Source organism: Podarcis muralis, chromosome 11 (assembly GCF_964188315.1).
Source record: "Podarcis muralis chromosome 11, rPodMur119.hap1.1, whole genome shotgun sequence".
NCBI lineage: Eukaryota > Metazoa > Chordata > Lepidosauria > Squamata > Lacertidae > Podarcis > Podarcis muralis.
Window position 1 is genome coordinate 64,003,867 of NC_135665.1, and position 23,933 is coordinate 64,027,799.

At 46.7% G+C, this 23,933-nt stretch overlaps 1 protein-coding gene across 1 annotated transcript in view; it reads left to right on the plus strand.

Annotated features, from left to right (window-relative positions):
• Nucleotides 1-23,933, plus strand: part of DNAI1 (dynein axonemal intermediate chain 1) — a 164,852-nt gene that overhangs the window by 17,113 nt on the left and 123,806 nt on the right. Inside the window, exons 3-9 of the mRNA XM_028748145.2 lie at nt 961-1,059; nt 2,669-2,749; nt 7,133-7,259; nt 8,528-8,646; nt 10,127-10,246; nt 14,398-14,457; nt 17,242-17,376. Coding sequence (XP_028603978.2) covers nt 961-1,059; nt 2,669-2,749; nt 7,133-7,259; nt 8,528-8,646; nt 10,127-10,246; nt 14,398-14,457; nt 17,242-17,376 — 741 coding nt within the window. The remainder of the gene's footprint in view (nt 1-960; nt 1,060-2,668; nt 2,750-7,132; nt 7,260-8,527; nt 8,647-10,126; nt 10,247-14,397; nt 14,458-17,241; nt 17,377-23,933) is intronic.

The window sequence follows — 23,933 nt, forward strand, 5'->3', positions numbered from 1 at the left end:
CTTCCATTCAACTGCTCGGGTGATTTCCAAGGCTCCGAGTGGCGACTCAGGCGCTGGTCTGGATGTTGAAAAGCACCTTTGGCCAAAAGGTGAAGAAGGGGAAGAGTTTTACTCCTTTCCTCCTTCAGCAATGTGCACTTTGTGGGAGGGGAGGGATGTCATGAAGCGGAAGTTCACAAGGGTGCCATTGCGCCCATGGGCACCATGTTGGTAACCCCATATCTCCTAGGCAGGTAGGAACAGAATCACAAAAGAATGGTGCCTCTAGCCTGCTCCTTTGCAAACAATCCATAACGACACCACAGTGGCATTTGTTCTTTTCTTTTCTTTTCTTTTCTTTTCTTTTCTTTTCTTTTCTTTTCTCTTCTCTTTCTTCTTTCTTTCTTTAATTCATTATTTTATTTAAATTTTATACAATTATTTACATTTTATACATTCCTTTTTTATTTTTTTGACAAAGTAATAATCTTAAATAAGGGACGCGGGTGGCGCTGTGGGTTAAACCAAAGAGCCTAGGACATGCCGATCAGAAGGTCAGTGGTTCGAATCCCTGCGATGGGGTGAGCTCCCGTTGCTCGGTCCCTGCTCCTGCCAACCTAGCAGTTCGAAAGCACGTCAAAGTGCAAGTAGATAAATAGGTACCACTCTGGCAGGAAGGTAAACGGCATTTCTGTGCGCTGCTCTGGTTCGCCAGAAGCCGCTTAGTCACGCTGGCCACATGACCCAGAAGCTGTACGCCGGCTCCCTCGGCCAATAAAGCGAGATGAGTGCCGCAACCCCAGAGTCAGTCACAACTGGATGTAATGGTCAGGGGTCCCTTTACCTTTAATAATCATAAATAAATAAGAATAAAAATGTGCACCCCACCATCGAGACCATTCCATTAGGCATTTGTTCATTTCTTGCTGCCCTGGCAAGACAGAATCTACCTCACCCTGTTGTTTAACTCTGTTGTTCTAGGATGACGAAGGCGGTGCTGAAGTGGAAGGGGGGGCAGATGAATGGGCACAGGCCAAGACATTAATCAAGCCCCCAGACCAGCTGGAGCTGACAGATGCTGTAAGTATATTTTGGAGGGGAGTCACTGCAGGGTCTCGTTCCAGCCCATCTGGTGGCCCCTACGGTGCATGCATAATAACCCCGAGCACGGATGTGGGACCCCAGCCTCAAATCCCTGCTCTGCCCAGCTCAGCCAAGTCATGATCCCCTGGGGATGAGGCATAGAAGAGGTTTAAGTAAGTGCTATAAAAATGAGAAATGATTGTCATAGTGATCTTATAGGAGAGCTATTATTCGTTTGCAGTGCTAATGTCATGGGCTGGCTGGATACAGCTGGGGAATCCCCAAGGGAACCCCCCAGGGGAAAAAAGACTTACCCTTCTTTCTCCAGAGCTCGATTGTTATTTGATGGTATCTGCACTGGACTAGTACTTTCCCCAGTACTCCATGCTATTGTGTCCGTTGCTACACTTCCATTTGTGGAGGGCCACCAAGCTCAATATTTTCTCTCACCTGACTGGCAGGAGCAGCAGCTCTTCAAGGTCTTATGCAAAAGTTTTCCCTATTTCTCCTACTTAAGAGACTTGTAGGAACAGGGATTGCACCCATGAGCATATTAATCCCATGTCCCCTGAGCAACAAGCCCTCCTTGTTGAAAGCAGCCCAAACTGTGATGGATTTTGGAAAGCCATGAAAAGTTCTGGGCCGTGGGTTCATTTAATTGTACCCGACAAACAAATGAGCCTTCCCTTTTCCAGGTCTTAAGAACGTGGAACTTGAAGCCAAAGGGATTATGCTTGTTTGATTGCAAATGAGGTCATATAAGTCCCACAGGTTATCCTTTGCGTGTTTTCTCCCACAAAGGATAACCGTTTTATCAAGAAGCATGCATGACTGGCTGAAGGGAATTACTCATTTTTGCACACAAAATGGGAGAACATTGAATCATAACATTTACTCCCCCCCCCCAAGAAAATAATACACCCTCCCCGAATATATCAAGAAAGTTCAGTTACTTCCTTCTCCTCCTGGGTCCTGCTTTACTGCACTTGGTTGGCAGGCCTGTTGAGTCACACGCCGCACTGCTTTTGCAGGATACAGATCCTTCTGTAACTCTGCAGGTGGCGAGATTCCTGAATGCGGTTATCTCACACACAAAAACCACCAAAAAACAACAACAACATCAAAAACTAATCGGACAGTTATGATGAGAGTGCATGTCGGATCTCGTCTTCAGTTTTCCTTTTTCTGTGAACCGTCCCTTGGAGCTCTCCGGGCCCCATCCTGTTATTTGGCTCTACTCAATGACCCTCCCCTGCATCGTGGTGTTCACCTTCTGTTGTCTGATATATCGGTCTTTATACCTCTGTGCTTTTATGTTTGTACATATTTTATGGGCTAATAGCCGTAAATAAATAAATCAATAAATAAATACTTCCTTCTCCATGCAATGTTCATTTGAACCTAACGTTTTCATGAAATACATCAAATCAGTACTGTCATTATTTTTATTGGGGGAAATCATTTTAAGCCGTCTCCTGCAGCTCTCAGCAAAAGTTCAATGTGACAATACAGCTCATGAAGAATTACAGGATGGTACAAATGTATCTGAATATTAACTTTATAAAGGGTGTATGTGTGTTTTAAGCCAGCTTTTCCCCTTCTGCAGGAATTGAAAGAAGAGATCACTCGCATCCTGACAGCCAATAATCCTCATGCTCCACAGAACATTGTCAGATACAGTTTTAAAGTGAGTACTTTACTCTTCATTGAAATTCATATGAGATGTGGGCAATTGCTTCACTAATGTATGCTTTTAAAAACACACCTGATATTTGCATTTGCGTTTGGGATATTTAATTTTGGGAGCATAATGCTTGTTGGCAACTGTTGGCTGTTTTGACTTGGACAAACACCACATATAAAATACCATTAGCTGTCAAATACAAAAATACCATTGCATGTTGCTACCAAAGAGGGCTGATGCCATTGCATGTCAACTGTCAAATACAACTGGAAGCAAAATATCATGATCCAAATATGAGATATTTGGACATCTTTCTCTAGAAGCCCTTGCTACAGAGGCTTGGTGGGTAGCAGAAGGAGAGAGAGCCTTCTCTGTGTTGACACTACAGGGATGTTTTCTTGTCCCCTGATTTGTACGATTATAGGTGAGATAGATAGATAGATAGATAGATAGATAGATAGATAGATAGATAGATAGATATTGCTTGTCCAGATTTTTTATGAATAAATGAGGTTGCTTTTAGGGTTGCTTTTGAGATTTTGCCATGCCTTTTTATGTTACATTCCATATTCTAGTGATCTTGTTGAGTTTATGCTTTTCCCATTTCCTTGTACTTTTAATGATGTTTTCAAGTTTCTCCTTGGAAGCCATCCTGAAAATTTCTTAGAAGTTAAAAAGGCAGAATGCAAAGGCTTGAAACAAAAGAAAAATAGCATATCAAATACGCTTGAATTTAGCGAGCTTACTTTAAATATTGTTACACTGCCTTTCTTCGCTTTAAAGTGGTTTCATACATATGCAGTGAAACAGTGTGCCTGCATTCCTATACCTGCTTCCCTGGGAGAAAGCTCCATTGAGCTCAGGGGGCCTTTAATAGGATTGTGTTATATAAGACAAGATTTGCTTTGTTTATTTATTTTGGCATACCTGTTATATTTAATTTTCAGATTTTACAAATTCTTTTAAACAACACTCAGGACAAATATCGAATGTCCATTGGCTTCCCATCCACCCTTCCATGGCATTTCCCCCACTTACCCTAGAAAGCTGCTATTCTACTTATATTTTACCCATTAATGAGTTAAACCACCAGTTCTCACATCCGGAATTTCCTGGACATAGCTGTGATTCAGCCATCGGAAACAGCGTGCAGGTGGAAATTGCTTAAATGTCTGGGAAAATCTGGACCTATGGAAATCCATTTATTTATTTTTTAAATTTTTCACTTTATGTAATATGCCAACTCTTTTTTAACATAATTTTGTTTTAACAAAAACCACTGAAGCAAAAGAGAGAGACCATCACATGTCTTTTGGTGCCCAGCAAAAACATTACCTAGACTTTTGGCTATTAAATAATCTGTGGTCTATTAAATGGGGGGGGGGGCTGTTATTATGATTATTTTATTATTATGCTGTGTATTATTAATATTGTGCTGTGTAAATTATGTTTTTAATGTTGTACACCGTCCTGGGATCTTAGGATAAACGGGGCTATATAAATTGAATAAATACATAAAATAATCAATATATCAGATCTCCCCTGATTCTGAGAAGCCCTCCATCAAGTCAAGCTTCAAAAGCTACCAGATAAAGTCAGGCCTGTATATGTTTGACATGAAGATTCACAAGGGAGAAATTGCAGAGGAGACAGCAAATTGGTTCTTTGGTCAATCCCCCCTTAATGCCTTCTCTCCTCCCAACCTAGCAGTTCGAAAGCACGTCAAAGTGCAAGTAGATAAATAGGTACCACTCCAGTGGGAAGGTTTCCGTTTCCGTGCACTGTTCCAGTTTGCCAGAAGCGGCTTAGCCATGCTGGCCACATGACCCGGAAGCTGTACACCAGCTCCCTCGGCCTGTAAAGTGAGATGAGCACCGCAACCCCAGATTCATCCACGACTGGACCTAACGGTCAGGGGTCCCTTTACCTTTTTAATGCCTTCTAGGCAAGCCTTGTTGAAATGGATGTGAGCAGGGCCGGATTTAGGTTTGTGAGGCCCTAAGTTCCTGAAGATAATGGGGCCCTTTATATGTCCAGCTGTGCTTTGTCAACAACAATGACAAAAGTCACTGTTTTTTGTGTTGAATATATGGTAATTTATGGACCTAATCGGTATCTCAAGCCATTTGCACCTGTTGCCCTGCAGCCAGTCCATGCAGAATGTAGGCACCCTATATATAGAAAGGAGCAAACCAGTGATATTTTAGGGAGCAGGCTAGCAGGCAGGGGCCCATTACTTACATCATAGGAGCCTACACAACACAAAACACTGTTGCTGTATGTAGGTTTTATTTTATTTGTTTTTTATCTTATATTTTGGAAATGTACATCCAGTTTTTTTCCTTTAATTTTTTGGGGGGCCCCCAAGAATGTGGGGCCCTAAGCTAAACCTTATAAGCTAAACCCTTGTTTAGTTTATATGTAAATCCGGCTCTGTGAGCTCCATCCCTGCCTTGGCCGACAACGCAGGGTCAGTTCTGCTCAGATTTTGCCCTTTGTTGTTAATAAGGGCTTCTTCCCCTCCCGTTCCTTCTTTCAAACTTTCTTCCTTGGTATTTTCTTGTGCGTTTAAGCAGGGGAGGTAAATGAATAAATAAGTATATAGTGTTACCATAATTGATCACCGGAAATTGTAGATTCAAGCTGCTCCAGATTGTTTGGAAGGTGAGCATCGCTGAATTGCCTGATGCTGGGTGATAAATCCTTCCGTTCTGCCACGGTCGGCAAGGAGGCTGTGAACGATTCCCCTCATCCCTGAGATATTCATGGCTCAAAGGCTTTATGATCTGAGCCAACCTGGTAGAAAAGACAGGAGAGCTGTACAAGCAAGCATATTTGAGCAATTAGGGACAGCGTTCTGCTAAATTAGGGGGATTAGTGGCTCGCTATAGGGGATGCGGGTGGCGCTGTGGGTAAAAGCATCAGCGCCTAGGGCTTGCCGATCGAAAGGTCGGCGGTTCGAATCCCCGTGGCGGGGTGCGCTCCCGCTGCTCGGTCCCAGCGCCTGCCAACCTAGCAGTTCGAAAGCACCCCCGGGCGCAAGTAGATAAATAGGGACCGCTTACTGGCGGGAAGGTAAACGGCGTTTCCGTGTGCGGCTCTGGCTTTGCCAGAGTAGTTTCGTCACGCTCGCCACGTGACCCGGAAGTGTCTGCGGACAGCGCTGGCCCCCGGCCTCTAGAGTGAGATGGGCGCACAACCCTAGAGTCTGTCAAGACTGGCCCGTACGGGCAGGGGTACCTTTACCTTTACCTAGTGGCTCGCTGGAGTCATTTATTTATTTATTAGATTTATATACCACTTTTTCAAGGAGCTCTAGGTGGTAAATGTCTCCCCATTTTATCCTCACAACATCCCTGTGAGGCAGGTGACTCCCATGAACTAAAACCTTCACCCTAGAATTCACCTTAGATAGTCCTGCAACTGACCGTTTTTACGGACCAGGCTTCGTGCGACATTCCTGGGATCTGTAGCTTCTCCTTAACCTCCCACTCTGGTGTAAATGTGAGGTAATCTGAGCTAGATTGAAATGTAGATGCTCCTTCATTCCTGCTGGGACTAGATCCAGCCAAAAATGGATGGGTTGTAGATTTGAGCCCCAACCCCATGTTGGGTGAGAATCTTGCGTTGAATTGGGGTTGGACTAAAGGTAAAGGGACCTCTGACCATAAGGTTCAGTCGTGGCTGACTCTGGGGTTGCGGCGCTCATCTCGCTTTATTGGCCGAGGGAGCTGGCGTACAGCTTCCGGGTCATGTGGCCAGCAGGACTAAGCCGCTTCTGGTGAACCAGAGCACCGCACGGAAACACTGTTTACCTTCCCCGCCAGAGTGGTACCTATTTATCTACTTGCACTTTGATGTACTTTCGAACTGCTAGGTTGGCAGGAGCAGGGACCGAGTAACGGGTGCTCACCCCGTCGCGGGGATTCGACCTTCTGATCGGCAAGTCCTAGGCTCTGTGGTTTAACCCACAGTGCTACCCACGTCCCTTGGGGTTGGACTAGGGTTGCCATAAATCTGGAATTTCCTAGACGTAGCCGGAAATCGGCTGTCGGAAGCAGTTTCCAGGCAGAAATCGCTGAAATGTCCCGGATTTGCCAAATAAGCTCAACAACTTTGGACAAAACTAAAAAAAAAACACTCAAAAGCTTTGGCAAAAAACCAAAACATCAACACTACCTCCAGGCATTAGGCAGTTGTCTATGATTCTATGAAGGGGGAGAGTTCTGTTGACCTCCTTGTGGGGCTTCTTAATAATGTTTATGTCTTATCACTGCACACCACTCTGATAATTTATGGAACAGCGGTACAGAAACCCTTTTATGAACGAAAGAGAAACGTGGCTGTGTGTCGTCACATCAGTGCTGGTCTTTTCCTTCTCCGTAGGAGAGATCCTACAAGCAGACTAGTGTGGTGGAACAGATGGCCACGCACTTCACTCTCTACGGGAACCTGATATTCCGAGATTCGGATGAGGGTCGGAGGCAGAGCATGAAGCAGAGTCTGACTGTTGGTAGGCTTTGTGGGTCAGCAGACAGCGAGCTATTGAGCCATGCGCCCGCCACACCTACTCTGGGTGCTGGAGGAAATGTGTGCCTGTAGCCTTAGGTGGGGGAACACTGTCACACGGGGGCCTGTTAGCATGAATGAACAGGTGAACAGCCGTTTGTAGGAGGTCTCTTGCAGACATACCTTCTCTGGACAGGGGGGTACGCAGCAGTCTGGCGGGAGGTACAAATAATGGGAAACTGGTGCTGAGGAGAGGAGCAGAGAGGTGTGACTTAGTATATATAGATCTGGCTAAGGCTGTGTCAGATCACTGGTGCATCTAGCCCCCGTGGAACGCCCTCCCATCAGGTGTCAAGGAAATAAGCAAATATCTTACTTTTAAAAGACTTCTGAAGGCAGCCCTGTTTAGGAAGTTTTAATTTTTTTAAAATATTTTTTAAAATTGATTTTCTTTTCTCTCATTACAAGTATAATTATAACATACAGCTTACACAAACATCTGGGGCTGGGGCAAATTTATACTCTATATGAAAGAAAATTGTAAACAGCTGAATACGTTTGTAGGTCTAAGCTGAAATGTTTGGTAATGGGAAATTAAGGAGCTGATTTACTTATAAGAAGGTGATTGTCAAAAGATTGATTTAAGGTAAAAAAGTGAATTTAGGAATGTGGAGAAATCGGTAACGAGATGTGGAAGTCTGTTTGAGGGAAGGAAGGGGGTCGATGCTTTATTTAATGTTTTAAGTCATGAATTATTATTATTATTATTATTATTATTATTATTATTATTATTATTATTTAATTCTTTGATACTGAAGTGTAATAAAATATGGAAAACTTAATAAAACTTAATAAAAATTCTATTAAAAAGTAGTGAAATACATAAATGAATTGTGCATTGCATGGAGAACGTGCTTTGATGCACTCTGAAGCTGGAACATCTTTGAAGCTGTAGAAGACGGGCCTTAAATGCTTGTCTTCCACCCAGTGCCATAGATACTGGGCCTACAGACACAAAGCTCTCTCTCCCCCACCCCGTCCCGGTGTTTCTGATATGGGCTGCTGCAATAACTGCTGTGTTTGCCAAACTGTCCTGTTCTATTCTCAGCTGGGGTAGCCCAGTTGGTAGAGCATAAGACTCTTAATATCATGGTTGTGGGTTCGAGCCCCACATTGGGCAAAACTTTCTTGAAGTGCAGGGGGTTGGACTAGATGACCCTCGTGGTCCCTTCCAGCTCTACAGCTTTGTTTATGATTCTTTATGACTCTCAGCTGTGCTTCCTGTCCCATCTGCTGTGCTGGACTTTGAGGCCCTGGATGAAGAGCTTAAGGAAGAAGAGCAGCCGGAAGGGGAAGCAGGAGAAGGAGAAGGAGAAAAAACAGATCAGCCGGTAAGGGCACAGCCTGACTCCCTCCTTTGGCAATCTTCACAGAACTCTAGCCCAATGGTTGCCATCAATTTGATTTGAATGAATTTTATAATGAATGATTTTAGAATGTTGTACTATTTTATTGTTGTTAGCCACCCTGAGCCCGGCTTCGGCTGGGGAGGGCAGGATATAAATAAAATTTATTATTATTATTTATTATTATTATTATAAAGACTTCATGGCAACGTGCAAGCAGCTAGCTTGTATTTCTTTCCTTTTTTTACTTTGCTTAAACTGTTCAGGGTTGGCCCAAGACATTTTGCCACCTGAGGCAAATCAGAAAATGTCTCATCTCCCCCCACCCCGAGAATCATAGTTTGTTAAGGGTGCTTTTGATATACAGCGGTACCTCGGGTTACATATGCTTCAGGTTACATATGTTTCAGGTTACAGACTCCGCTCACCCAGAAATAGTACCTTGGGTTAAGAACTTAGCTTCAGGATGAGAACAGAAATGGCACAGCGGCGGCGCAGCGGCAGCAGGAGGCCCCATTAGCTAAAGTGGTACCTCAGATTAAGAACTTAATTCGTTCTGGAGGTCTGTTCTTAACCTGAAACTGTTCTTAACCTGAAGCACCACTTTAGCTAATGGGGCCTCCTGCTGCTGCTGTGCTGCCGGAGCACGATTTCTGTTCTCATCCTGAAGCAGTGATACCTCAGGTTACAGATTTCTCTTCTCATCCTGAAGATACAATGGTACCTCGGGTTAGAGATGCTTCAGGTTACATACGCTTCAGGTTACAGACGCTTCAGGTTACAGACTCCGCTAACCCAGAAATAGTACCTCGGGTTAAGAACTTTGCTTCAGGATGAGAACAGAAATCGTGTGGCAGCAGTGGGAGGCCCCATTAGCTAAAGTGGTACCTTAGGTTAAGAACAGTTTCAGGTTAAGAACGGACCTCCAGAACGAATTAAGTTCTTAACCCGAGGTACCACTGTATATTAAAAAACACAAGGAAGAGTCATTCTCCTCCTTTTCCTCCTGCCCTCTCTGTAGCCCCACCAGCAATGAGCAGGGGCAGGGGCAGGCAAGGCCCTCACCCGCCTCTGGTTGGGGACAATACTGGGGGACTGGCATGGCTGACCCAGGGTGGCAGGAGGGGTAGTGGATAGGGCCCACCCACATCGGAACATAGGAAGCTTATACTGAATCGGACCGTGGGTCCATCTGGCTCACCGACAGGCAGCGATGGCCCTCCAGGGTTCCAGCACCCTGCTGCCACCGCTTCCTCTTCCCCTGCCCAGGTGGGTGACAGCAAGGTCCTTGTGGTGCTGCATCCCCAGCCAAAGGAGGACCACCAAAATGTGATTGTGATGCCCCTCTCTTTCCTTTCTAGTTCTGCCCAGTCTGCCTCCCCAAAAGAGATGGGTGGGTTGGACTAGATGACCCTTGGTGCCCCTTCCAACTCTGCAATTCTGTGATCGCTTTTCCCTCTTTCAGGCTGCAGCCCAGGAAGAGAAAGAAGAAGAATACCGTCCCCGTCTGGTGGGTGAACGGAAGCTCACCAACCAGTTCAACTTCAGCGAGAGAGCCTCCCAGACCTACAACAACCCTGTGAGGGTAGGCTGTCACTGCTGGTCTCTTCACACCCTTCTCTGTTGGCTAAAGTTCCTCTTGTACGCCTATGGCCATCTCTCTGCATCGAGTGCTAATTGCTGATGGACATAGAAGATATTGATTGCCTTTTGCCTTTGGCAGCTAGAAGCACAGTGGCAAAGACAGATGCTTCTTCTATCAGAGGTTCCTGGTGCCCTGGAAATGGTGGAATTACGGATGTGCAGCATTCATGGTGGTCATCTCCAAGCTCTCTGTGGATGCTTGACACAAACTCTTCCTCGCCCACCTCAAAAACACCAGTTTTCAGGGTCTGTCCTCAACCGCTTGTTTGTCAGGCTGTTTCCTAGAAGGGAAGGGCTGTAGCACATATGCCTTGCATGCAGGAAGTCCTCCGTTCAATTCCTGGCATCTCCAGGTAGGGTTGGGGGTCTCCCCTGCCTCAAAAACCTAGAGATTCAGAATCATGAGGACTGGAGTCTGAAAACCTGGAGAACCCCTGCTAGTCAGGCTGGTTAAAACCGTACCTAGTCGGACCATGAGTTTGGCAGTACATAAGGCAGTTTCCTATGGTCCATGAAAGGTGATGAGCCAGAGAACGCTGACGTGGTTTATTTCTGAATATTTTTCAGCAGGCCTGTTCTGCTATCAGGGCACTTTCTCAGGCTGTGACAGATCAAAAGCGAACTAAGTGGGAAGTCTCTCTCCAAATAATCTTTCTGCATCATGGAAACTGTTAAGAGGATGCAGGAACTGCCCTCCTGGATCAGGCTTGGAGATCCACCAGGTCCAGCGTTTCCCACTGAGTAGTGGCCAACCTGATGCCCCAAAGAGGCTAAGAAGTTGGGGGTGATGGGAATAATAGTAATAATAAATTTTATTTATATCCCGCCCTCCCTGGCCAGAGCCGGGCTCAGAGCGGCTAACACCAATAAAATTTCACTAAAAACATAATAAGAAAAATAGGAAAAAAACCAATTTAAAATACAGGTTAAAATGCAATTTAAAATGCAGCCTCATTTTAAAAGTCAATACCATAAGGGGAGGGAAACATAAGGGTCAGACTGAGTCCAAACCAAAGGCCAGGCGGAACAGCTCCATCTTGCAGGCCCTGCAGAAAGATGTCAAGTCCCGCAGGGCCCTGGTCTCTTGTGACAGAGCGTTCCACCAAGTCGGGGCCAGTACTGAAAAGGCCCTGGCCCTAGTTGGAACCAACCTAACCTCCCTGTGGCCTGGGACCTCCAAGGTGTTGTCATTTGTGGACCTTAAGGTCCTCCGTGGGGCATACCAGGAGAGGCGGTCCTTTAGGTACATGGGTCCTAGGCCGCATAGAGCTTTAAAGGTCAAAACCATCACCTTAAACCTGACCTTGTACTCCACCGGGAGCCAGTGCAGTTGGTAAAGCACTGGATGAATCTGATCCCGCGGCAAGGACCCCGTAAGGAATGATTAATCTCTCCCCTGTTTGTCTGCAGCATGTGCTTTCCGTAGGTATTTCTGTCTCTGCACATGAAGGTTCCATTTAGCTTATCTTGCGCGAATGCTGCAAGAATGACCGAACCATAGAACTGTAGAGTTGGAATGGACCCCAAGGATCATCTAGTCCAAGCTCCTGCAATGCACGAATCACAAGTAAAGGATCTGCGACAGATGGCCATCCAACCTCTGCTAAAAAACTTCCAAGGGAGGAGAGTCCACAGCCTTCCGAGGGAGACCGTTCCACTGTCAAACAGCTCTTACTGTCAGAAAGTTCTTCCTGGTGCTGAGCCGGAATCTCCTGTCTTGACACTTGGATCCGTTGCTTCAGGTCCTGCCCTCCAGAGCAGGAGGTTAGAAAAGGTCTAGAAGGTTAATCATATGAGGATTGACTGTGGATAAATTGTGTGGCAAGATTTAAGAGACACTGATACGTTCCCGAGGCTGGAAAGGGGTGGGCATGAGTTACAAGATGCTGCAATGAGCTCAGGCCTCTCTCTCATTGCAGCAGTAGTAGGTGCTCCAGAGGAGAGAACAGGGCATCTCCCATATTGCCTTCTTTTGCCCTTGACTTTGATTTCGGGAACAGGGATGTGCCCTTTCTCATTTTTTTGTTTCAAAGACCGAATGCCTGCTATCCACACAGAGGCCGTGGGGTTGGGTGGGCTGCAGATGCAGAGAAGCAAACAGATTTACTGGGCCATCTGCTCTGACGGTGCAATTAAGACTCCTAAAGCACTTCAGACACTAGAAAGCAATATCGTAATGAATAATAATGTGATCCATAACAATAAAAATACCAGCGACTTCAGGATAATTGCAAACTCATTCCGGCGTTGTGTGTAACGGGACTGGTTGGTGGTAGCTCATCTGTTTTGCATGCGAAAGAACTCAAGTTCAATCCCAGGCATCTTCACGTGGGGCTTTTAATGTTTAATAGGTTATTATATTTTAGTGTTTTTTTGGAAGCCACCCAGAGTGACTGGGGAAACCCAGCCAGATGGGTGGGGTATAAATAATAAATTATTATTATTATTATTAATTATTATAAGGCTGAGAGAGAAACCCCAGAGAGATGCTTCTAGCTGGTGAGCTAGGTACACCACTGGTTTGACTTGGTGGAAGGCAGATTCCTATGTTCCAAAATAATAATAATAATAATAATAATAATAATAATAATAATAATAATAATAATAATATATAGTAATTTATTATTTATACCCCGCCCATCTGGCTGGGTTTCCCCAGCAACTCTGGGTGGCTTCCAACAAAGTATTAAAATACAGTGGTCTGTTAAACATTAAAAGCTTCCCTAACCAGGGCTGCCTTCAGATGTCTTCTAAAAGTCTGGTACTTGTTCTTCTCTTTTACATCTGGTGGGAGGGCATTCCACAGGGCGGGCGCTACTACCAAGAAGGCCCTCTGCCTGGTTCCCTGTAGCTTTGATTTTTGCGGGGAGGGAACCGCCAGAAGGCCCTTGGCCCTGGACCTCAGTGTCCGGGCTGAACAATGGGGGTGGAGACGCTCCTTCAGGTATACTGGACCAAGGGTGTTTAGGGCTTTAAAGGTCAGCACCAAGACTTTGAATTCTGCTTGGAAACATCCTATGACTATGCTGCATCTGAAGCACGCATTAGAGGCATTTGAGATGTCCGTAGAACTACTATTACAAAGGAATAGCTCAGTCGGTAGAGCATGAGGCTCTTAATCTCAGGATCCTGGGTTCAAAACCCACCTTGGGCAAAATATTCCTGCATTGCAGGAGGTGGACTAGATGAGCCATGTGGCCCCTTCCAACTCTACAGTTCTATGATTCTATGTAATAGCTCCTGCCATGCCGATGTGGAAAGCAGAAAATGGTTGCAGCGTCTCCTCAAAGCTACCAGCTCTGCCCTCTCTGCTCCTTGGCCAGCTCTACACAAAGCCTTTATATCAGACCATTTGTGTCTCCCTCCAGATATTGCTGGACTCCCATGTCCCCATTTCTGCCACAGCCTAACCCTCCCCAGAGTCCTGTTTTCCTAGATCCCAGCTTCAGTTCCACAACACCCTTCTAGTTCTAGTGGAGCTGAATATGACTTGTGGGCAGCCAGCCAGTGGCCAGTTCTTCGGTCTCATTCTCTCACCCCAGAGTTCTTAGGACTCCCTTGCTTACAGAGACTTCAGGTGCTAAGGAGAAAACTTAGATTGCTTTGAACATTTTCTTTAAAAGCCCCTTTCCCCAGAGAGGGGTAAGCCCAAGCTTTTTACATAGGCTGTTATAATTCTAGAATGCCATAAGTTAGCCCGCGTGTTGCACTGTTCTCGGAGGCAGAAGCAGTAAAACCTATCCACCTGCGGCAAACTTGCAGCAATTTCTGCCGAAACCAATGATCCTTCCATTTGTACATTCCTATCGAGGTGCTTTCTGTTTCCCTGGACGCACGTGAGCCCGGGGTCATCGCAGCAACAGGCCAGCTCTTGTCACAAATAAAATGTCACGTTGATAGTAAACACAGATCCATTTGCAATACCCTCGCAGCACACAGACCTTTTGGATAAATGGTGGGGGGAAGTCACACTCCGCTGGTGCTGCTCAAGTCTCAGGCGGTTTCTCAGCAGCTAAGCAAGAGCTGACTTTTATATATATCCTGCGCTGACAACGGGATTAACTGTGTGCTGCTTCAAATCCTTTCTTCCAGGACAGGGCATGTCAGATGGAGCCCCCGCCGAGAGCTACCTTCTCTGACACTGCCAACCAGGTAAATGCTATTTATTTATATATTAACTTAGAGCATTTGTGCCCCACCATTCAGCAAAAAAAGGGGGGCTTTCAGAGCAGTTTACATACCGTCAGCACAAGACCTACAACCCTACAACACAGAAGGAGAAAGGGACATGGAGGGCAGAGGGAAAAACAGACAAACCAAAGCTCAGCCACCAGTTTCTAAGCGTTTGTTCCCATAATGACCAGCTGCCACAATTTTGGGTCAGGGGCTTCCTGGTGGAGCTGAGCTGTGCTTCCTACTCTGCCACTGAGGTGACAGCTAAGGAAGAGAAAGTTGGATGGAGCCGGAATCTCATCCCTTTAGTCTTCAGTCTTAACACTGGGCATGCCCAGGTAGTCTGTGCATCTAATCCCTGCCAGTCCCTCAGTGCCTTTGCTCGTTCCTAATGGCCTGTGAGGATTACAGGGCCAAGACAACACCCACATCCTTGATTGAAAGCATGGCATGCCCTACAGCACAATCCATGCCTCCTCAAATGTATGCCCCAGGTGAGTGACTTCAGGTAAGCAGCCTTCATTCACTCCTGTGTGTGAGATAAAGAAGAAGAAGAGGAGGAGTTTGGATTTGATATCTCACCTTTCACTCCCTTTAAGGAGTCTCAAAGCGGCTAACATTCTCCTTTCCCTTCCTCCCCCACAACAAACACTCTGTGAGGTGAGTGGGGCTGAGAGACTTCAGAGAAGTGTGACTAGCCCAAGGTCACCCAGCAGCTGCATGTGGAGGAGCGGGGAAGCGAACCCGGTTCCCCAGATTACGAGACTACCGCTCTTAACCACTACACCACACTGGCTCTCATCCACTTGCTTTTTGGTGTGTTTGAAGGTACCAGGGAAAGACCTGCAGGATGAAATGTGGAGGCCCATCTCTCTGGCTTGGTGTAGATGAAAACAGATCTGTGGCAGGCTCTGAAATGATGCTGAAAAGTCTCCCTGGGGGTGTCTCTTTAATCTGCATCTTTGAAACAATAGTGCCATTAGGAGAAGTGCATTTTTGCTGCTGAAGTGTGTGGGATGGAATTCAACCAGTTTTTGTTTCTTTACGTTTTCTCTTTTTTTAAATCTTACTGTTGCCCAGAAGTTGAATTGATCCGCACATATTTCTTGTGGTCCCTGTGACAATTGTCCCAATTACCACTGATTTTGTCTATTGTACTTGGTACACAGCAGTAGATAAGACAATGCACAGACTCAGCGTCTCTCCCTCCTAGAGGGACATGGAGAGATGGAGAAAGGGATGCATCTCTGTTATAGCAAATTGGTCCTTTAAAGGGACACCCGTGTTTCTAATCAAAGTGCTGGAATAAATGCAAATCTCCAGCTCGCTCGCTAGTGGAATTCTCTTCAGGCTGAGCACAGCTTGAGTGGCTGAGAGTAACAACTTGCTAAATTTGTCAGAACGCAGCTGAAGTTTTAGAGAGAGGACAAAATCCCACATCTCTCTTCTCCACCCCCATCTTGGGCCATTTTATGAATATAAAGTAATATTTCAAACTCTTCCTTTCTTCATTCCCCGACTCCCTGCCAACAGTCCCTTTTCTATTTACTGAATTTGAGTCAAGAGCCTTTCCAGAATCTCATGTGGCAAAGAACCTGTGTCTGCAGGTGGGAGGAGGAAGGGGCAGAATTGTCACCCACCGCCCAGGAAAGGCCTTGTTTCTTCCTTGACTGGCCTGTGTTTGTGAGGCTCCAAGTTTTCTCTTCCTCTCTGTTTGCCTTTCTGCTTCCCTGCTCCCTCCCAGCTATCAGCTTCACCTCCTTCTTGCCTGCAACCTTCTTCCAGCTCCTTCTCCATTATCTGGCTCATAACTGCCTCTGCCCATGGATGGATGGATGTGTGCACTATCAGAATATTCTGTTCCACCTTAAGGGACAGGCATGAGACTGTTATGTGTCACATGTCTGTTTACACTCCAGCACAGCTTGCTGGGAACTTCCGCTTGCGTATAGCTTTTGGTGTCTTGCTTTGGACATGAAGGAGAGAAGACATGTTTTCATTTTGCCTGATGTATGCTGAATAATCTACTTGTAAATATGCTCAACACAAACCCTCCATGCCACTTCTGTTGCACAGTGTTTTACTCTGCTGAGTGTGCATGCCCAGCTTCTGAAGGCTTCTGAAGCTAGGGTTGCAGTTTCATGCTGCTCCAAGGACTGGAGATTGCCCGGCACACCGGCCGGTGGACTGGGGCCAGTGAATTGCCCCTGATTCCCTGGCTGCATCCCAACATGCACCTGTGGATCTGCCCCAGTCTTCCCTCCAGCTCTGTTCCTGTTCCTGCTAGAGTACTCATTTTGCCTCTCTAGCATGGAGCCAGCATGGTGTAGTGGTTAAGAGTGGTGGACTCGTAATCTGGTGAACCGAGTTCGCTTCCTTGCTCCTCCACATGCTGGGTGACCTTGGGCTGGTGACATTTCTCTGAAGTCTCTCAGCCCTACTCACCTCACAGAGTGTTTGTTGTGGGGAAGGAAGGGAAAGGAGATAGTTGGCCGCTTTGAGACTCCTTAAGGGGAGTGAAAGGCGGGATATCAAGTCCAAACTCCTCCTCCTCCTCCTCCTCCTCCTCTTCTCTATGTGCTCAGGGCCACAGGGCTCTAGGGTGACATTTCTCTTACGTTGTCATCACCCATCTTCTTTCTTGGTGGTTTGGGTGGAAGCCGGGTAGGGAATGTTTTCAAGAAGTACACTTGCCTTCTGCTACCTGTGACTAGTTCTGTGAAGTTCCTTGCTGTCTCACCATTCACTCTTTGTCTCTTTCAGTGGGAAATCTACGATGCCTATGTGGAGGAGCTCCAGAAACTGGAAAAGTCGAAAGAGAAAGAGAAACAAAAGGCCCCAGTTGCAAAGAAAGAAGACAAGATGCGGGGAAGAAAACTGACGTCGCTGGAATCTCAGGTGCTGTTCTTGCGTATAGTGGTGATAATACACGGCAATGCTTTGTGCCTTTTATATTTTCAACATCCCTTTCCCTTCATCATCCTAGGTGTTTTCTCCCCTGTATCATTGGTGAAATACTTGCTGCCCCTGTGTTTTTGCCCTAGTCCATGTTCTCCAGTTCCTGGCTCAAATGTTTTCCTGTAAGGTTTAAAGCCATCGGGCCCCATCCCAGATCTCCACGTGTTCAGGATGTGTGACTGTTTTGTGTGCAGGTGGAACCTTGTGAGGGTCTGCAGAGGCCGGGCTAAAGGAATCGGAGATCCCCTTGGGAGTTCATCACCTGGAGGTCCTCCACAATCTGCTCCATGGCTTCTCAGGCCTGCGCCTCACAGCCCTTGGGGTACCTGGGATCCGGTAATCTGGCCACTGCAGTTTCCGTAGGCTGGAGCTTCTGAACCAGCCCCAAGGCCAGCCCCACATGGAGCACATTGCAGAAATCCAGCCTCAAGGTTGCCAACACATAGAATAAGAGAATCGTAGAGTTGGAAGGGACCCAGGGGTCATCTAGTCTAACCCCCTGCAATGCACAAATCTCAGCTAAAGCATCCCTGACAGATGGCCATCCAACCTCTCCTTGAAAGCCTCCAATGAAGGAGAGTCTACAGCCTCCCAAGGGAGACCGTTCCACTGTCCAACAGCTCTTACTGTCAGAAAATTCTTCCTGATGTTGAGTTGGAATCTCCTTTCTTGTCACTTGAAGCCATGGGTTCGAGTCCTACCCTCCAGAGCAGGAGCAAACAAGCGTGCTCCCTCTTCCATGTGACAGCCCTTGAGATGTTAGAAGATGGCTAACATATCTCCTTTCCATCTCCTCCAGGCCCATAGCTGTCAACTTTTCCCTTTTCTTGCGAGGAATCCTATTCAGAATAAGGGAATTCCCCTGAAAAAAAGGGAAACATTGACAGCTATGGGCTAAACAGACCCAGCTCCTTCAACCATTCCTCATAAGGCTTGGCTTCCCGACCCTTGATCCTCTTAGCTGCCCTCCTCTGCACACATGGCCTATAGTGGCCAAGCTCTCCCTGCACAGGAACAGCTGCAGTTCGTCAACCAGACAAAGCTGGTAAAAGGCACTGCTTCTGCCCATGCAGTGTGAGCAAATAGCAATGTGGAGGATGCTTGCCCCTGACCTGTTCTATGTGTGCATGGTTCATCACATGCTGCCTGTTTTTTACCACCAGTGTGGTGTAGTGGTTAAGAGCGGTAGACTCGTAATCTGGTGAACTGGGTTCGCTTCCCCGCTCCTCCACATGCAGCTGCTTTGAGACTCCTTCGGGTAGTGATAAAGCGGGATATCAAATCCAAACTCCTCTTCTTCTTCTGTGTAAATTAACAGCACAAGAGCCTGTCCTCTGGATCAGGCCAAAGGACATCTTTTCCAGTATCCTGTCTATTGGGCCTGATTCTTTTTGTCTCAGCTGTCCGAACAGTAAGAGCAGCGTGTGGCATTGCAGCACTGCAGGGAGAAGAGAGGCTAGAATCATTCTGACCGAACTCCAACACATTTGGTTGCGATGTGTGTGGAAACCGAGTATTTATAGATGAACAGAAAAATTACATTGCCGGCGCTGGTGTTTTTGATAAATGATCCCTACAAATACTCCATTCCAGCTGTTGCTGGAGAAGAGGTTGAACGTGCGCACACCTGTCCCCGTTTTCATCCCAGTTGTAGAGAGAGCAGGTGGAATCACTTGGTGCTGTGCAACAGTATTTTTTTAAAATTTTCTTTCTTAAATTTCTACACCCCCCTCCTCCAGATCCCAACGGTGGGCGTGTCCTCCTGAGACCCCAGCCTGCTATCAACTTTGCCCCACGCTGCCCCCTCCTGCCAGGGTGTGAGAATCGCTGAGGGTTTGCAGTTACAGACAATTAGAAAATGGAAAAAGCCCATTTGGCAGCTTCTCTCTTGGGTGTGGGGCTCAATGGGACCATGTGGGGGGGGGGAGCCTCCTTTCACACGAGGATTGGGTCTTGTGTCAGCTTCATTATTATTGGCTCAGAAGGATGAGGCTGCCAGAAATAGATCATTAGGAGAAAATAGATATTGCCCCCACCGGGGGGGGGGCTTCATTATTGCCTTGCCTTCTGCATGCTTCATTAATTCCCACTGCGAGCCTGAAATTGGCACTTGCACTGCCGATATCTGTCTCTTGCTTTCCCCTCTTGATTGTTTTCTGCTGCTAATTCTAGGAGAGCCACGGGATGGTGGTGGGCACAGGGATGGGAGCACACATGGCTCAGAGCTCCAGGTGGTTGGGTGGAGAATATTGGCCCAAACTTCCCCCAGTGATTAAATTGGGCAGCTGTGGAAGAAAAGGGGGAGATTTCTTCTTATCTCAACAGGCTTAAGGACACCAGACTTATCTTGTGAATACACTGCCCCATACCAGCCTTTCGTTTAGTTATCGTGGCTTCTATCTCGGGCAGAACTGAGATTGTAGTGATTGGCTGCGGCAACCTGATGAATCCAGGACTTGAAGTGGAACTGAGGCAGAAAAAGGGCTTTTGCCTTTGCACCAAATGCGCTGCAAGTGCTCTGGGAACGCCCCCAAGTGTCTGGGCATGAACAAACACTGTCAAAATGGAGGAGGAGGTTACAAAGTGGACGCCACAAAGTTATACAGCTTGTAAATACGTCCGGAATTTCCCAGACCTAGCAGGAATACTGTGTCCAGGAGGAAATCGCTAAAAAAATGTCCGGGAAAATCCGGGCATATGGCAACCCATGTCGGCAGTGTCGTTTTTGGGGATGTTCATTAAAAAGAGCTCAAAAACTTTTTTGAGATTTTGCAAAAAAGAAAAAAGAAAAAAAAAGCTCCAAACTTTGCCCCAAACCCACCAACACTCAATGACTTTTCTGTCCGGATTTTCACTTTTTGAAATATGGCAACCCTAGAAATAGCAATCTCAACCGTTTGAACCAACCTCTGAGGGTGCCTTCCTGTGTCAGATAGAAGAGTCAAAGGGAGGCCCAGTTGTCATTATGGGGAAGGCAAAACTTTTATAAAAGACCCCACTGCCTCCCCTTATCTGCAGCAGGCTCAAATTAGCCAACCCAGAGAATTGCAGTAATTAACAGTAAAAGTGCTATTGCACTTTTAGGGATGGGGGTAGCACTGTGGTCTAAACCACTGAGCCTCTTGGGCTTGCTGATCAAAGGTTGACGGTTCGAATCCCCGCAACGGGGTGAGCTTCTGTTGCTCTGTCCCAGCTCCTGCCAACCTAGCAGTTCGAAAGCACACCAGTGCAAGTAGATAAATAGGTACCACTGTGGCGGGAAGGTAAACGGGCGTTTCCGTGCACTCTGGTTTCCGTCATGGAGTTTGTTGCACCAGAAGCGGTTTAGTCCTGCTGGCCACATGACCCAGAAAGCTGTCTGTGGACAAACGCCGGCTCCCTCAGCCTGAAAGCGAGATGAGCGCCACAACCCCAGAGTTGCCTTTGACTGGACTTAACCGTCCAGGGGTCCTTTACCTTTACCTTACCATCAGCTTTCTTTGATTCTGTTAGCTATGATTTCTGCATTGCAAGGGGCTGGACTAGAGCGCTCCTCTCCAACCCTGCCATTCTATGATTCTATGACTCTCCTGGCGCTGCCTTTATAACAGAAACCAGCCAGCTTTTGGATGTGAGCCAGTCCCTGCATGGGAAGCACTGAGGAGTCAACAGCCAGCAGGGGCAAGGCGCGCACTGGCCAATTAGAGATGATAGATGTCATGGCTAGCTCAGTTGTAGATGAAAACTGAAATTAAGCATCCATTAAGTGCTGAGCAATCCAGCCATTTCCCGCCTGGTCTCGGAGCGCAGTCTGCCCGGATGTCAGATGTGCCTTTAAACTGTTCAGAGGAAGGAGGCAGAGCCTCTGAGACGCTTGGGAATTAATTAGCACCAGTGAGTAACAGGCTAGCAATGGGGAGGAAGGGAGGGTTTGTTTGCTGCTGGCTGGTGGACATGGCCATGAGGAACAGCAGAGGGACAACGGGAACAGAGAGTGCCTGCCTTTCAAACCTGATTTGAAGCTTGCTAGGCAAATGCAGGGATGCGGGTGGCGCTGTGGGTTAAACCACAGAGCCTAGGACTTGCCGATCAGAAGGATCGCGGTTCGAATCCCTGCAACGGGGTGAGCTCCCGTTGCTCGGTCCCTGCTCCTGCCAACCTAGCAGTTTGAAAGTGCGTCAAAAGTGCAAGGAGATAAATAGGTGCTGCTCCAGCGGGAAGGTAAACGGCGTTTCCGTGCTCTGCTCTGGTTCGCCAGAAGCGGCTTAGTCATACTGGCCACATGACCCGGAAGCTGTATGCCGGCTCCCTTTCAGAAGTAGAGCAGGGGGAGCAGGCCTCCCCATGCCCAGTGACTGCAAGGATCCATTGGATCGAAAAGAAAGCAACTAATACATGTAATAAATAATAGCAATATAGAACAGTACTCCCTGCACACAGCAAACTAGCACTTCAGGATTCCTGCCTGCCCTTTTCCCTAGTCATTGACCTACTAGCTTTCTTTGGGCAGGGCACTTTTTGTGTGGCAGAGTCCTCTGCTGTACAAGACTGCAAACTGTGGAATTCCAATGGGAGAAGTATCAGCCCTTCCAGAATCCTGCAGAAAACTAGATCTTTGTTCCATTTCTGGGCTGCATCACGTTTCTTCTAGGGCGTGTGAGCTACCCCCGTACCAAATTCCCGGAGACCCCTGCACGTATTACTCACGACAGCAGTTTGTTTGTTTCTAGGTAATTAAAAGGCCATGAAGGAAGAGTTATATGTTGTAGGCAGCCTGCTGCTCCAAGATAAACATAGAGTTTTATCGAGGATGAATATCATGGCTGGCCCAGGCCGTTTGTTTTCCTAGCTCCAGACCATTACGCAGTCATAACGGATGCTTCCATTAATGTTATTGCCATTGTATAAAATAATGCCGCTAAATATCCCCAGAAGGAAGGAATTAGTGTGCTGGTAAGCTGGCCCTGCCACTTCAGGACTTTGCTAGTCAGCAGCCGTTGCTGGGAAAATTCCAAAAGGATCTTAAAAGGAGATAAATTAGGCATATCAGTTCCTCGGAAGATTCATTTCAATAAAATACAGCATAAATCACACCTGGAAACAGTGGGCAGCCCAATCAGGAGCGCTGGTGGCTTCAGCGAACCTTGCACAGGGAGCGTCTCGCTGCTGGAGAATCCTAATTATCTTAGGATATTTATTTGCTGACACACAAACTTGTAACACTCCCTTTGCGCAGTGACACAGTGCTTCTCCGAAGAATCAGGGCCCACATAAAAACAGCTCTCTTCCTATAATCAGTTAAGTCTCTTGACTTACTGGAGGGCATTATTCATATTATTATTTCACTGCATTTAAACACCACTTCTTTCCTCCAAGGAGATCAAGGTGCTGTCCATAGTTTTTCTCTCCCCTGTGAGGTAGGGCGAGGCTGAGAGCGAGGGACTGGCCCAAGATCACAGCACAGACAGCTTCCTTCGCTCGCTAAGTTTTGGGAGAAAGAATTGAGCTGTATAAACATGACTGAGTGGAAAAAGTTAAAATTTCCAGAGGAAAATATTCTTTTGAATTATGTACCTGTCATATGGAATTTGACAACTGGACAATGTAAATGGATTCTTTTGTGCCCTTACTATGGCCAAAAGATGAATGCGCTAGAAGGATAAATCTATGTCCCCCTTCAGTCAATGGATTGAAAATATGACAACCCTCACAATTTATGAACAGATTGCTTGTAGGCTATGTACGGACAAGTATAACGATATTTGGAACGTGTTTATAAAAATATATATCTGGGTATAAATAACGCTACAGTGGTACCTCGGGTTACAGATGCTTCAGGTTACATACGCTTCAGGTTGCAGACTCCGCTAACCCAGAAATAGTATCTCAGGTTGAGACTTTGCTTCAGGATGAGAACAGAAATTGCGCAGCCGCAGCGGGAGGCCCCATTAGCTAAAGTGGTGCTTCAGGTTAAGAACAGTTTCAGGTTAAGAACGGACCTCCAGAATGAATTAAGTTCTTAACCTGAGGTACCACTGTATCTATGTATTTGGATAATAAAAACGTTGATATACCTACATACGCGGGTGGCACTGTGGGTTAAACCACAGAGCCTAGGGCTTGCCGGTCAGAAGGTCGACGGTTCAAATCCCCGCGACGGGGTGAGCTCCCATTGCTCGGTCCCTGCTCCTGCCAACCTAGCAGTTTGAAAGCACGTCAAAGTGCAAGTAGATAAATAGGTACCACTCCGGCAGGAAGGTAAACAGCGTTTCCATGCGCTGCTCTGGTTCGCCAGAAGCGGCTTAGTCATGCTGGCCACATGACCCGGAAGCTGTACGCCGGCTCCCTCGGCCAGTAAAGCGAGATGAGCGTCACAACCCAGAGTCATCCACGACTGGACCTAACTGTCAGGGATCCCTTTACCTTTACCTATATACTAGACAAGCATATATGGAACTGTAGCTGTTTGCATATATAACACTATAATATACCTTCCCCCTTTAATTTCTTTTCTATTT